The following is a 15,118-nucleotide window of genomic DNA, read 5'->3' as shown; positions in this document are numbered from 1 at the left end:
GAATAATAGGCATTTAGTTTGACTACTGTATGTATACAACATTGTACTGGACATTAATTCAGCACTGTTTCTTTTTATGGCTCCACATTAAAAGAAGATATGACTAGTGTCGTGTACAAGAAGTTGTCAGCCTATTATCTATATATTCCATTTACATATATACTTGTTTTAGGTTATGAATATTCGAAAAGTGTTGAACCGATTGGATAAACCACAAGGCCTGTTTCCTAACTATCTGAATCCTAACAGTGGCCAGTGGGGTCAACGTAAGTATAGAAGTAATTTTTTTTGCAAACTGGTTAGCAGAATTAAATAGTTGAACTTACCAAAATAAGCGAATTGTCATATACATGAAGTACTTACAATTGTAGGGCATTTAAAAACGCTTTTGAATAAAAAACATTGCTATATTTATTATATATTAAACAATATTGTTTCAGTTATACGTTGTTTAGGTACTTTTATTTTTAATTATGTGATGGGTTGCCTCTAAGGCCGTGTCTATGGTCGGCGTGACTGCGAGACAGTGAGCGCGGGGCGCCTGATCAGTTATGTGCCTCTATGAGGCTGTCTTTAGAGTGCGCTACCGCGTGCGCCCCCGTCAGAGCTCAAAAGCGCGAGAAATAGGAAACAAAATTACATGATTTCTCACGCGACGGCCAGGTCACGTGAGCAGTTCTGAAATAGAAATCCCCCAAAGGGGTAGCTGTGTACCCCGCTCAAACGCCAGGGAGGGTATTAAATTGTGTTAAAGGTATGAAGAAGCACCAATACAAATGTAGTAAAGGGGTGGTGCTAACAGGGACTATGAAACATATCTACTATATATTTGTGAAAGCACTGTATGTTTGTCTGCATGGCCTGTGTCCCTCAGGCCAATGAGATTGGTCCCTTGGCCCGCCCGCCCCTGCACACCTCTCATTGGCCTGAGGCGGAGTGACGAGCCAAAGGTCCAACACACACACACACACACACACAAACACACACACACCCCCGCTACAGTCAAGAGCGCCCGGGACACAGCGTGGGAGCGGCGCCAGGAGCTGCCACAACACGCTGCCTCCCGCCTCACATGCACGTGGTAGCGGCCGGACGGGTGAGTGATCGAGCAGGCGGACGGGTACTGCGGTTGTCACGCCTGCCTCACAGTCCCCACGCCACCGTCCTACCCCTTCCCAACAGCTGCGGCTCCCACGGCCACGTCACCGCGCCTCACAGGCCCAGCGCTGCTGTCCTTCCCCCTCCCTACAGCTGCGGCTGCCACCGCCTCACCGTGCCTCACAGGCCCCGCGCTGCTGTCCTTCCCCCTCCCTACAGCTGCGGCTGCCACCGCCTCACCGTGCCTCACAGGCCCCGCGCTGCTGTCCTTCCCCCTCCCTACAGCTGCGGCTGCCACCGCCTCACCGCGCCTCACAGGCCCCGCGCTGCTGTCCTTCCCCCTCCCTACAGCTGCGGCTGCCACCGCCTCACCGTGCCTCACAGGCCCCGCGCTGCTGTCCTTCCCCCTCCCAACAGCTGCGGCTGCCACGGCCGCCTCACCACGCCTCACAGGCCCCGCGCTGCTGTCCTTCCCCCTCCCTACAGCTGCGGCTGCCACGGCCGCCTCACACCTGCTGCCTCCGGGGATAGCATGAAGGGGGGGAGGCATGCGGGGGGGGGGGGAGAGAAGAGATGCAGGGGGGGAAAGATAACACACCCACGCACCCACTCACCCACCCAGTCACTCACCCACCCACTCAGTCAAGTCACTCAAACCCACCCACCCAGTCACTCATCCACCCACCCAGTCACTCACCCACCCACCCAGTCTAAGTGTCACTCATCCACCCAGTCACTCACCCAGTCACTCACCCACCCACCCAGTCACCCACTCACCCACCCAATCACTCAACCACCCACCCAGTCACTCACCCACCCAAAGTCACTCAACCCACCCACCCACCCAGTCACTCACCCACCCAAGTCACTCACCCACCCAGTCACTCACCCACCCAGTCACTCACCCACCCACCCACCCAGTCACTCACCCACCCACCCTGTCACTCACCCAACCACCCAGTCACTCACCCACGCAGTCAGTCACTCACCCACCCAGTCAGTCACTCACCCACCCAGTCAGTCACTCACCCACCCAGTCAGTCACTCACCCACCCAGTCAGTCACTCACCAAACCCAGTCAGTCACCAAAGTCACTCAGTCACCCAGTCACTCAGTCACCCACCCACCCAGTCAACGCCCAGTCACTCAGTCACCCACCCACCCAGTCACTCAGTCACCCACCCAGTCACTTAGTCACCCACCCACTCACTCAGTCCCTCAGTCAACCCACCCAGTCACTCAGTCCCTCAGTCAACCCACCCAGTCACTCACCCACCCACTGAGCTCTGAAGGGGGGGGGGAATTGGACATGTGAGAGGGGGGGGGAATGGAGGTGTGAAGGGGGGAAGGGCCGGAGCTGTGAACGGGGGGGAGGGGGGAACCCAGCAATTAACACGGGGGCCACATTCATGTGCAGGGGGGCCCCGATTGCTGTTAACGGGGGAGAAAGGGGAAGGGGGGGGAGAGAGAGAGGGGGAGCGAAGAAAAAAAGAGAGGGAGGGGGAGCGGAGAGAGGGGGGGAGCGGGAAAATTCAATGCCGGGCAACGCTGGGTATATCAGCTAGTTGTACTTAAAGATAAAGAAAGAATCCCTATAGTGTTACACTAAGACACCTCTAGACGGGCTTAAAATAACTTTATTAATGCTAAATCATTAAAATATATATATGTAATGGAGTAGACGCAAAGATGTGAACCAAAAATAATAAAATCAATTAAAACAAAGAGAGGCTGGTAGAGCACTAGGAACACAAAACAATATAGTGGGATGTCAGCTGTAGTAATATTACTTGATAATCACAGTTATACTATTGAATTAACTGTGGTTACAGGGGACTCCCATCAATTTAACTGATGCGTCTTAGGTAAGTGATACAATCCAAGCTCCACAATCCTTGACAATTAAGTAGTTGTCAGGGATAATCTGGAGAATATATACAGAATGTAAAGATTCTAATACTGTAGCTCAAAGCGCAATGCTCAGGGCAAAACAGATCTCTCCGATGTCCCTTGTAATTATTTATAAATCACAAGACAAGTGATTATACTGAATATTAATGGAGCGTTAACGTTGCGTGTGCGCGTCTGCGGTTGCGCGCCTCTGTGATGTGTGAACATCCCCAGCAGACTGAATGAACCAACAGTAGGCGGGACAGGGGAAGACGTCATCCTCTTTTTAGAAAAAAAGAATTTGGAGCTTTCGTTCATTGGCTGGCGAAGTACACATGACGCTGCTGCCGCACAAAATCACAAATTCAGTTGTCTCCCTGAGTTGCAGCAGCGTCAACGCTGTACTGCGCCGCTGGGAGTAGTTTCAAGTCTGAAAACTCCCATTGCCAAACGAGAGTGACGAACGTGCGCATGGTCGTCGCGTAGCTAGCAGAGGGAACGGGGCCTTAGGGATACATAAGGCAGTAAAGCCCAACTCAAACAATCAATCTGCCAAAAACAATTTGTAATTTGTCTGTGCATTAAACATATTGCTCTCATTCATATCCCCCATGGGGGTCTACACCTAGAATAAATGTCAGTGATATTGGAATTCCTGTGTACTGTACGCAAGTATACCTGATGGGAAGGGAAAGTAATGACCCTGCTCAGCTAGTACCGTAAGGGATCAGTAATAAAGTAGGCACGGTGCTGAGAAATGTGAACTAATAAGCAACCAGAGAAAAAAGGAACTCACCTAGGACAGCACTCGGTTACCATAAATTAGAATATGAATTGTATATAAAAATATATTTTTATTATCCAAGTTAAAATAAAGTGTACTAAAAAGACAAACTAATGACATGTGACCAAGCATGACCTATTTAAAGGTGTGTCAAGACCATATACTGTAGACTAGAATATTCCGTATTTCCACACTGTGTAGGAACCAGCTGACAAAATTGTCAATATAGTGAGTCAGTATTAGGGCAATGAGTATCAGAATCCCTTCTTGATCCTTTGTCACATGTTTTCATTAGTTTGTCTTTTTAGTACACTTTATTTTAACTTGGATAATAATACAAATATATTTTTATATACAATTCATATACTAATTTCTGGTAACAAAGTGCTCTCCTCGCTGAGTTCTTTTTTTCTCTGGTAGCTTACTGTACGCAAGTGAATGAACAACTAAATTCATGACTGTGTTCTCTTTTCAATGTTTAGATTGCCGCTCACTTGTAGTATATATTATACATGGTTTTGTAAGATATATGCTTGTGAATATTGAATTAATATAGTTACTCATATAAAATAGGTATATTAATGTTCGTTTTCTGAATCCTCTAGTAGAATCATGGTAAACTAATAGCTATATAAAAGTTGAACAATAAAGGTAATACTGTTTTTTTCTGTAGAAAAGGCTTCCCACTCCTAGTTTGTAGTATACTGTAGCTTAAATAGAGTGCTATTCAGACACAATAACAAGAAACCTTGAATCCACATTGGCTGTATCTGTTCACAAATAATGAGTCACGCTGAGAGCAGGGCCCTTAAAGGGATGAAAAGTACAGGGCCTAAGCAAAGAAAACTTTTGTTTCTTTATTCACACTCTTTATCCAAGAGTCCAATATCCAATATCCCTATTCATAATACTAATTGCCGCCACAGAAATGCTTCCGTGCCCTCACTAGTAACCAAGGGAGAAAAAAAAGATACTTTGTCTAGCAAGATACAGTGCAGTGCAAGATGGCCAAAACCAGTCCACTAATGTAATTCAGCCATTTTGATTGTGATGGTAAACTGATAATAGAACATGGGAGCATTCATCAGATGGGTTTGTCTTTCGCAATGATCTACATCATAATGTCTTGTTGATACAGCGCTCGTGCTTTTTAGTTTACAATGTCAATAGTTTCCATGGAAATAATGTTTCCAAAGTTGTAAAGGTCATTCAAACGAAGTTTGTCTTCAGTCACTGCCAACTTCGTTTTATCCAAAATGGCTTCCGCATTCCAATTATTATTTTCATGCTACACGAACACTGAAATTAACTATTTCTTTCACTTTAAAATCGGTTCTTTTATCTTTATTGTTTGAATGAAAGCTTCCCACTGCTCTTGAAGTGGCTTGTTAATGTGTGCTCTAGTGCAGGTGGTTCTAAGAGACAAATATATATTCTGGCGTGGATGTAATAAATAAATAAATGGCAGACTATGCATTTACTAGGCACTCATCCAACAGCTCCATAATAGTGGGTGGATGTACTGTATATTAAGAACCACACAGGGATGAAACAATCATTTGTGGAGGAGGGGGAAACAAATTGTGCCAAGGATTGAGGGTTAGCAAATTATTTCCACCACAAAAGTTTCCTGTGCTTTTGAGATTGTGGTACACTATAAAAGCAGAAAATGTAATGTACAATGTTTATTATTGTTTTATAGTTATGTTTCACAGTATGTGGAATGCCATAATTTACTGTGTATTCTCCTGTAGCTACATTAGATGTAAGAATCACAATTGGAGGTCACTACTGCATAATTTTTTTTATATTACCTGGTCTGTACAGCTCTTCACTAAAGTACAGTGTAAATAGCACAGCACAGATGTAATCTGGAGGTAATTTAAAACATTTAAAAAAAATGTTTGAAGGATAAGTTCCCCATCCCCTCCACAACTCTGAGCAATGTCACTTTTTTCTGGTAACATTTTAAAATGTTAAATATTCTCTTAGTAAAATAACTGTTTACCTCCAATAATTTGGATCTATTTTTTGACTTGCTCTTTAAACCTCATACTATGGATGTCATACTTTGTTGTGCCATAAAATTGAGCATCTTTTTACACAGTCGTATTAAAATGTGTGGTTTCTGTGTGCTCCTCTTCATAATGTCCATTTTTGTTTAACAATTTGATTTAGTAGATTTTATAGTTTCAAAGTAATTTAAAGTTGCTATGCCAAGCTATTGATTCAATTTGTACCTGTTAAGTAATTCAAATTAAATGTCTGCAAGTGATCGATTACTATAACATGAGTTGGTTTTAATTACAATTGGACAAAATGTAGATGTTTAATGTTAGGAGTTTGGGGTAATTTCTAAAATGCTCAAGAAATGCAAAAAAAAAAAAAAAAATCTTTGTGGTTTCTAATAATAGATTTCAAGAGTCTTTTTTTTAACATATTTCTTGTATTTGTCACACTTTTCTTAAGGAACGCAAACAAAGACATCAAGGAAAAGTCTTCATAGAATAAAAATGCTATGGCTCCAGGCTCTCAAACTTCTAGAGTCTTGTATGGGGTGTTAAAACTTTACCTTAAGACAATTCTGAAAAACTTCTTATATAGTTAAATGGAAAGGCATGTCAACAACTGCACAGAGACACAATTGCCCTTTGGTGTACAGCACTTATTGAATCAAGCATCAACACCCATTTTGTGTATCTTTTTTCTCTAACAAAGCTACGGACCATACGGTACACAGGATTTCCAGGTATTTGTAGGCAAAGTCAGTCCAGTCGCTTGTCTTGAATCTCAATATTTTTTCCCTTTAAGAGATTTCCACTTTAAAATAATTTGTTTACATGGCCATTAGGGTCACCAACAGAAAGCTGTGACGATCACCAAAAACATATAAAAGATGAGAGCGCCTGAGAAACGTTTGTTCATTCATAGCCTATTAACACTTTTGATGATTTGGTTTTGTAACGAGTGTAAATGCTACTTTTTTTCTTGTATCGTAGAGATACAGCACAGAGCATCTCCGTGCATCATGAGAACCTCATCCTCCTAAAGAGTCATCATCTAATACAGCGATGCGCAAACTGGGGGGCGCGAGACTGCCGACGGGGGGGTGCGGGGCTTACAGAGGCCCCGCGCGCTTCCCGAAGGCACTTAAATTAAGTGGCCGGGGGAGCTGCAGGGCCTCTGTAAACCTAATTTACCGTGGGCCGGTGGCTTCCTCCCTGCGTCGCCATGGCAACGAGGCGTCAAAATGACGCTGCGAGGTCATGTGACGTCACGTTGCTATGGCAACGTGACGTCATTACGCCGGTGCGCGGGTAAGTTGGGGTTAGGGGGGGGCGCGGGAGTGAGGGGACAGCCAGCAGGGGGGCGCAGGGAAAAAAATTGCGCCCCCCTGATCTAATATACAAGTACTGATAGTCAAACATGCATAGTAGTACGTTGCTGTGTAGAACGGTGACACGAAGTGTCAGATCTTTACGGTGCCTAATTCTCGAGGCTCTTTACAAAAAGCATTGGTCAGAACAGTCCTAAAAATGGAACTGCTCTGATTTGTGTCATATTTGCTAAAACCCCACATTAGGCCGCCATTATAGTGGCACGAAACCTGCACTGTGGTCTGAGGAGACAGGGGGGTGTGGCCGTGACATCACGTGAGCGGTTCGCCCTCATTGGCTGAACCGCGTACTTGTCCCGGCCGTCACGCGACAAACAAAATTGTGTTCTCGAGAATCGCGCTTCATCGGTCGCGTGCTCTATGGGCGCCCTCAAAGGTAGAGATCTCTTGTTCGCACACCGTCGCTGCAACTATAATCGCAGCCTTATACTGAATTTTCAAGATTATCCATTTTAGTTAAAAATGTTAACCCTGTGAAAAGCAGGGTCAACTAATAATCGTGTATTATAGGCCTATGTAAATGTAATGTTTGTATTTCGTACAAAGCAGAAGTGTATCTCTTTTTTTTTTTTCCCTGTATTTTATTTATTTTCTGCTTTTTTCAGATCATGTCTCTGTGGGAGGGCTTGGAGATAGCTTTTATGAATATTTGCTGAAGGCATGGCTAATGTCAGACAAGACAGATGAAGAAGCCAAGAAGATGTATTATGATGCTGTTCAGGTAATGGACATTCAAGTATTTTCCATGAATACTGTAGCTAATATTTGAATGTTACTTGGGTTATACTTGCCAATCAAAATCAGGTAGTGAAAAAACATGACAAATGTTTTCTCGTGTAATTGAAGCAAGTCGAACAAGCATAGCTTTTCTTCATATGAGATGTCTAGCCATCCGCAATACAATCTAAAATGTATATCTTTGGAAAAAATAACTTTTAAATAGAAACCAAAAACAAAGGATTGAGTGACATTTGATCCCTTCATTCTGTACATTGTATTGCAAAGCACATCTTTATTGCAAATGTTTGTGGCATTGTAAATACAGGTATCAAGCAGTTAATAAGCGGCTACTTTCATCAAGTTTTCCCTGCCTTGAACATTTACATTCGCTTTGAAGAAACCTTTGATTCTGGAAAAATAATCTGTCTTGCCAGATAGATTTGTTTTGAACAGATCCTTGGCACCATTTCTTCATTAAACACTAAAATAAAGCTTTTTGTTTATTTCAGCCTCATTCACCATGCTGGCATCCAATAGACCATATTTGTGATCTGTGATTGGTCTAGCTGCTTCAGTGGCCTTAAAATAGTAACTACTTTTATACAATGCACAAATCTTAGATGGAAAGCACTTACACTGAAGTACAATTCTTCCAAGTAATGGTGTTTTAGATGGGTCACGGTTAGTTAAGGATCAGTCTGTTGGTGTGTAGCCTCTTACTTATTTTATTTTCCTAAAATGGAGTTCTACACTATCTGACAGCGACAGGCTTCACTTTTTCGCAGTATCCGTCATGATGCTGCTTTATGATTATTTTTTTTAATATATATATATATACGCAAACCAATTGGATATGGAGTATTTCTTTTTCTTGAACTCTCTAGTTATCTATCATCATTTCATTAGACTTTTTAAATTGAGCCCCAAACAAACGTATCTGTACATGGTTATCATACAGTCTTGTCTTAAAAAAGGACAAACAAAATTCAACAGGATTGCCATTTCAGTTTAACCCCATTGCTGCCAGGGGATCTAGCTGCAAATTGCACATGCATGTCATTTACTGGCTTGTGTTTAAATACGTGTTTGGAACAGGTTTTTTGAGAGTAGTGAGATGCTTTGAAGGAGGGCATGCTCTGTTTGTTTAGAATTGCCCAAAGGCTGTACCACGTAGAAACGAGAGCCGGTGTGGTTGGTTTGTTTTTCACGGCGTGTTTATGTATTATGAGCTCTTTCAATATTATTCTGAAGATTTTAATCATGAGATCTTTCCAGTTGGAGTGATCATTGCATAAAGGTTGTTGCGTTCGACTAGAATTGTAGTCCACTAATCGTGTTGCCTCCATAGCTGACCAGCTAGTGTCCCATTGGTTTGCAATATAAGTTGAGTTGGACTGGGCGCTCTAAAAGGGTTTGCTGCATACTCTTTAATATTTACCACTTTGGCAAGCATATTCTTCCTCTCTCCTATTAAATTGTTGAAAATATTATTCAAATAGTATTGTATGTCTTTATTTATATAGCGCCAAAAGTGTACTCAGCGCTTCACAAAGCATACAGTACAGGGAATTATAATTATACAATAAGTACTTAAAAATCAGACCATAGGAAAGGAAATCCCTGCCCCGAAGAGCTTACAATCTAAGAGGTTTGATGGGAAACTTTCAGAGACAGTAGGGGAGGGAGTAAGTGCTGTAGATGGCAGTGCTTGGTCACAATGGGTGGTAGGAGTGACTGAGTGTGGGACAATAGCCATGAGTGCAGGCTATTGGGATACTTGATTTGTGGGGTGATATTTAAGGCTGGTCAGTATTAAATAGAAAGGTTAACACCATTTACAGGGGGAGAGATGGCAGGGACGCATGAGTGATATCAGGTGTGTATGTCTGACTTCAGACTATAGGGAGATCCCCAGCAGTGGGAAGGAGTAGATAGAGGATTTGTGTGGGTGTTTTTTATTGCGGGGTATAGAAGTTGTTGGGAGAGAGGTGTATAAATAATGGTGCAGTGGGGATGTTGGAGAGAACAGAGACAGAGACATTCACAAAGGAGCGAGGAAACAGTCAACAGAAAAAGCAATAGAGAGGGCATAGTAAGATGCAGGAGGAGTGACTTCCCAGGTAATGGAAGATAAAAGTGTACAAATAATCACAGATGTTAAAAGTGAATGTCTCACAGTGGCAAAGTTGTAATGCAGAGTCCAGATCTTTCTCCGATCTTCAACTCCAAAATTAACTCTTGTAGACACTTAAGATGTGACACAGCCAAGTTACACTGACTAAAGTACCCTAATCACATGCATTTGACTAACACTTAAGGGAGGGGTTTGCCTAATCAACTCACACACCAAATAGTTAATTAGATTATCAATTCTCTCTCAATTGATTGGAGTCGGCATACAGACACATACCTGTTTGAAGAAATTAATCAGAATATTAGTCCAGATATTCAGAATGCATCCATGATTAAAGATAAAGAAAGAAAACATCCAGAGATTATTCACTCCAAAATTAACTCTTGTAGACACTTTAGATATGACACTTAAGATGTGACTCTTTTGATGCTACACATATGTAGCCCTCTTTCCTCCACCCTAAGTGAGATTGGGGTGGGTAGGTATATCTTACTACTTATCAGTGTGGTGCTGTACCTTTTTGGCAGCCAGGAGGGCTGAGCTTCCGCCACGGGGAACCTGGGGTATATACTTACACTCGATGCAGCGCCTCCACTGATGAGGGGTCCTAACGTGGTGGGAGTGTGCCCTCACCAGAACAACCATACAGTAAATACACACGATGTGAATAAACAGTATTTACTGAGCATGAACCATAACATCAATGAAACTCTCTTGGCATAACATCAATACATCATATGAATAACATTGCATCACCCTGAATGCCTACTATCCCCTCACCCACATGTCCATCATCACATCACCCTCAGTCCCTTTGATAATGATGTGCTTTATCCCTTGAGTGTCCACAACAATAAGGTGAATGTAAGTGTGAGGGATAGCGCTTCCCTGTGTTGGGGCCTGGTGGTGCACTTATTATACTACCTCCCTGATCAATGCTCCTGATCAGGATAATCCTTGGAACTCAGCAACACGCAACAGTGATCCCACGCCGCACTGTGCTGTTCTCTGCAGGAATGTACTGTATACACCCGCTGACTCCACAGGGGAGGGATCCCCAGCCGGAATGATCCTTTACCACAGTCTCTGCTACACGATGTACTGACAGTCAGGCACTGTCATGCAGCATTCCTCTTTCTCTCTGAGTATGGTGAAGGAGTCCCTGTCTTAAGGCAGACCCTATACCATACAGTATCCTCTAGTGTCTCAGGGGACTAACTGGGCCCTGGTTTATACCTCTACCCTAGCCCCTGCATGCAGAAGATCTTATTGTAGCTTCTGTCTGATCCCAGACTCTATAGCAAAGGGTATCTAGAGAGGTACACAAAAGAGTCCCTTTGTAGGCGCACCGCAGACCTTTATAGAATAAAGCGGTCAGGGGTGAAAAAAGTGGTATATATTTGGATATTCTTATAATTTTATTCAAATGCGAATGTAATTAAAAACTGGTGTATACCCTCTATTAGGGTGTACAGCTAATTAAGGTTACTCAATATCAATGTTACTTTTATTGATGTTGTATCTAGTAATCTAGTAATGCTTTTGGAGATGTGTGTCCCTTATGGAGATCCTCCAAAAGCAATATATGCCAGAAAGATTCACAGAGTGTACAGTGATTACTATATAGGTGTATCCATCGTATGTAGTAGGAGTTCATGGAATGAATGACACTTGAAGACTTTTTAATTTATATTATACGAAGCCTCAAAAGGCAGATCTACTGTCTGCTACACGGCGTAATAGGATAGCGCGTGGTATTATAAATACATTGAAGTTAACATAGCACTAGTGTGCAAATCTATCAGAGAACCCAAACAGCCAAATCACGAGACTGTGTGTGCTGCTAACGTGACTGGGCTACATCATCAGCTGATGGATACACCTATATAGTAATCACTGTACTCCCTGTGAATCTTTCTGGCATATATTGCTATTGTGAATGATGCAACATTGGAATATTAAAGCCGTTGGGTAAGCAGATCATTTTACATATGGCTTATATTTTTATGCTGCCCCCCCCCCCCCCTCCTCATTTTCATCAATGTTTTGACATTGCTAATTTTAAGTTACTGAACAAATACCTTTCATTAACAAATAGCAAAGGGGTGGACAACACTTTTTAAAACGTAGGAGCCTCTCACACTCCCCTCGTCATAATTGAGAGCAAGGGTGGGCCGCGCTCCCACTCCGATCCCCTGACCGCTACAAGCTCTGACACACCCCTCTCTTCGCCCACCCCTTCATGCCAGCTGGCTAACATTCCCATCTTTTCCAGCTGATTGTACAGATGCGCCCCTCATTCCCATCTTTTCCAGACGATTGTACAGATGCACCCCTCATTCCCATCTTTTCCAGCTGATTCTACGGATGCGCCCCTCATTCCCATCTTTTCCAGACGATTGTACAGATGCGCCCCTCATTCCCATCTTTTCCAGCTGATTGTACAGATGCGCCCCTCATTCCCATCTTTTCCAGACGATTCTACAGATGCACCCCTCATTCCCATCTTTTCCAGACGATTGTACAGATGAACCCCTCATTCCCATCTTTTCCAGCTGATTGTACAGATGCGCCCCTCATTCCCATCTTTTCCAGACGATTCTACAGATGCACCCCTCATTCCCATCTTTTCCAGACGATTGTACAGATGAACCCCTCATTCCCATCTTTTCCAGCTGATTGTACAGATGCGCCCCTCATTCCCATCTTTTCCAGACGATTGTACAGATGAACCCCTCATTCCCATCTTTTCCAGCTGATTGTACAGATGCGCCCCTCATTCCCATCTTTTCCAGACGATTCTACAGATGCACCCCTCATTCCCATCTTTTCCAGACCGATTGTACAGATGCGCCCCTCATTCCCATCTTTTTCAGACGATTGTACAGATGAACCCCTCATTCCCATCTTTTGAACAACTTAGTAGCTATTGAATGTTGTATTTTTATAGTAGTTCATGCACTGTATAGCTGACTGCACATGACTTAACTTATTTGAAAGCTGAATACACAGCTGTCAAGTCTCTTATCCTGATTACATGGTGTGCCCTGTGTGTTTGGGATCTAAGTGTGCTGTTTAGACTATTCTCTTCATTACTGGTACAGTGATGGATATTGCCATGAGGTTTATGTGGTAGTCAATATGGGAAAAAAGCCAAAGCACCCGCATAGTACAGCCTGCAAAATGCAGGGATGCTTCATTATAGACTTTCATTGTGCCATATATCTGCTGTAGTCTCACAATTATTGCTCCTAAGGGCTGTCTACTCATCTCTTTTCCACAACTTACATGGTCATTTAGTGCTAATTTCACTGATGTTAGAATGGACAGAAATGTTTCGGCGTGAGGAACCAACTTTATTAGATGTTTAACGTGACCCAAAGGAGACCCAGCAGGTAATAATGATTCACAATAGCTGTCTTCCTTCCTTACTTCCTTACTAATGGAAGATCTTAATAAGAACAATTAGTTTACCTTGATATACATTGTGTTAACTATTGGGGGGGGGGGGGGGATTCATCCAAATTGCACAAAAAAAATCTGGATATCTGCACCAGAAAACAAACCATGTTTTTCGTGTTTTATTTACATTTGCAAAAGATTTGCAGTCACATATTAACATTGCCAGCTCACGAAATACATATGTATTTTTAACTTTTTTTTATCGTGATCATAATTCATTGCAACATTTTCTCAGTAGAAACACTAAGTGGAAAAATAAGAGACACTTTATCATGGTTTAATCGGTACACTTTATGGCTCTAATTAATGTAGCTAAATCTGCACATATCTAGTAAACTGTTTATTTCTAGATTTTCTCCCAATCTAATTGCAATTACAGGCAGTCCTCGGTTATCCAACACATTGCGTTACTCAAAATGGCGTTGGATAGCGAAACGTCTTAAAGCGAAACAAGTTTTCCCATAGGAACACTGTTTAAATGAAAGGTTCCGTTCCTGAAGGCATTTTTAATGCTAAAATACACAAAATATTTTACTCAGGCAATAAGATATGCAGCACACACATACATTATATAGTGTATATACTGTATTATATATATAATATAACATAATATATCATGTAATTTAATAATATAATATATTATATAGTATAATATAATATTATATTATATGATATGTGTATATTATATATATATATATATATATATATATATATATATATATATATATATAACGTCGTAAGAGCGTTGGATAAGCCGTTTTGGCGTTGTAAAAATGAATATAGGTATCCATTGCATAGCGTTGGATAAGCCATTCATTATAAAGCGAAGCGTTGTAAAACGAGGACTGCCTGTACACCAATCTTTACACAGGAGTTTGACGGAAATGAAGAGGTTCAGGTCCCTCACGTCTCTTGAAGGCTTCTCTCACAAGTGATGGCAACAAGGTTTCTGACAGATATCTCAAAAGTCCATTTAGGCGAGCTGCTGTTATTCATTGATTGAAATACTAGTTACATGGACGATTGGACCATAGATGCAGTTGTAGCCTAGAGAGCTTTCGAAAACCATGGGGGGGTTTTTTTATTTATTTTTTTTACAAGTGTACAAGGGCAACACATTTGGAGGGAAGCATCGATAAATCCTAAAGTCCTATATAGGGGTTGAGATAAACTCTGTATGGAGTTTTCAAGTGGAGTGTTTGAGAAGATTAGGATTAATTAGGAGGAGTAAAGTATGCTTCTGTAGGTGTCGTGTAGATGAATAGCAGAGGCCTATTTGGTTTCTTCCAACATACGTCATACTGCTGCATTTCCTAAACTTTATAAGATACAGCACATTGCTGGGTTTGCATGTGAATGATCCATGTATATTGGTATTGCTGTTTCTGCTGAGCATTTTGGATAGGTTTGGCAGGCTGCTTATAGGCTATCATAGGTGGTTCTGGGAAAATATTAAAACTTGCTGCGGATATGACGTTTTTTCGCAGACGTGAATATTCACGGCTTAAGTCTAAAAAGTGATATTTGCCTATTTTTGCATGTGTATGCGATACCACTGGCCACCGAGGCGTTCCAGGCCCTGAAATATGAAAGATCTATTTTCTTGTAGTCCCAAATGCTATATACTGTGTCC

General features: G+C 42.2%; 1 protein-coding gene across 1 annotated transcript in view; it reads left to right on the top strand.

The window, feature by feature from the left end:
- The window catches only part of MAN1A1 (mannosidase alpha class 1A member 1), a 292,996-nt gene that overhangs the window by 247,938 nt on the left and 29,940 nt on the right, over positions 1 to 15,118 (top strand). Inside the window, exons 7-8 of the mRNA XM_075597752.1 lie at positions 173 to 266; positions 7,775 to 7,890. Coding sequence (XP_075453867.1) covers positions 173 to 266; positions 7,775 to 7,890 — 210 coding nt within the window. The remainder of the gene's footprint in view (positions 1 to 172; positions 267 to 7,774; positions 7,891 to 15,118) is intronic.

Source organism: Ascaphus truei, chromosome 4 (genome assembly GCF_040206685.1).
Source record: "Ascaphus truei isolate aAscTru1 chromosome 4, aAscTru1.hap1, whole genome shotgun sequence".
In the NCBI taxonomy this organism is placed as follows: Eukaryota; Metazoa; Chordata; class Amphibia; order Anura; family Ascaphidae; genus Ascaphus; species Ascaphus truei.
The sequence above is the reverse complement of the archived record's forward strand: the minus strand, read 5'-3'. Positions and strand labels throughout refer to the sequence as shown.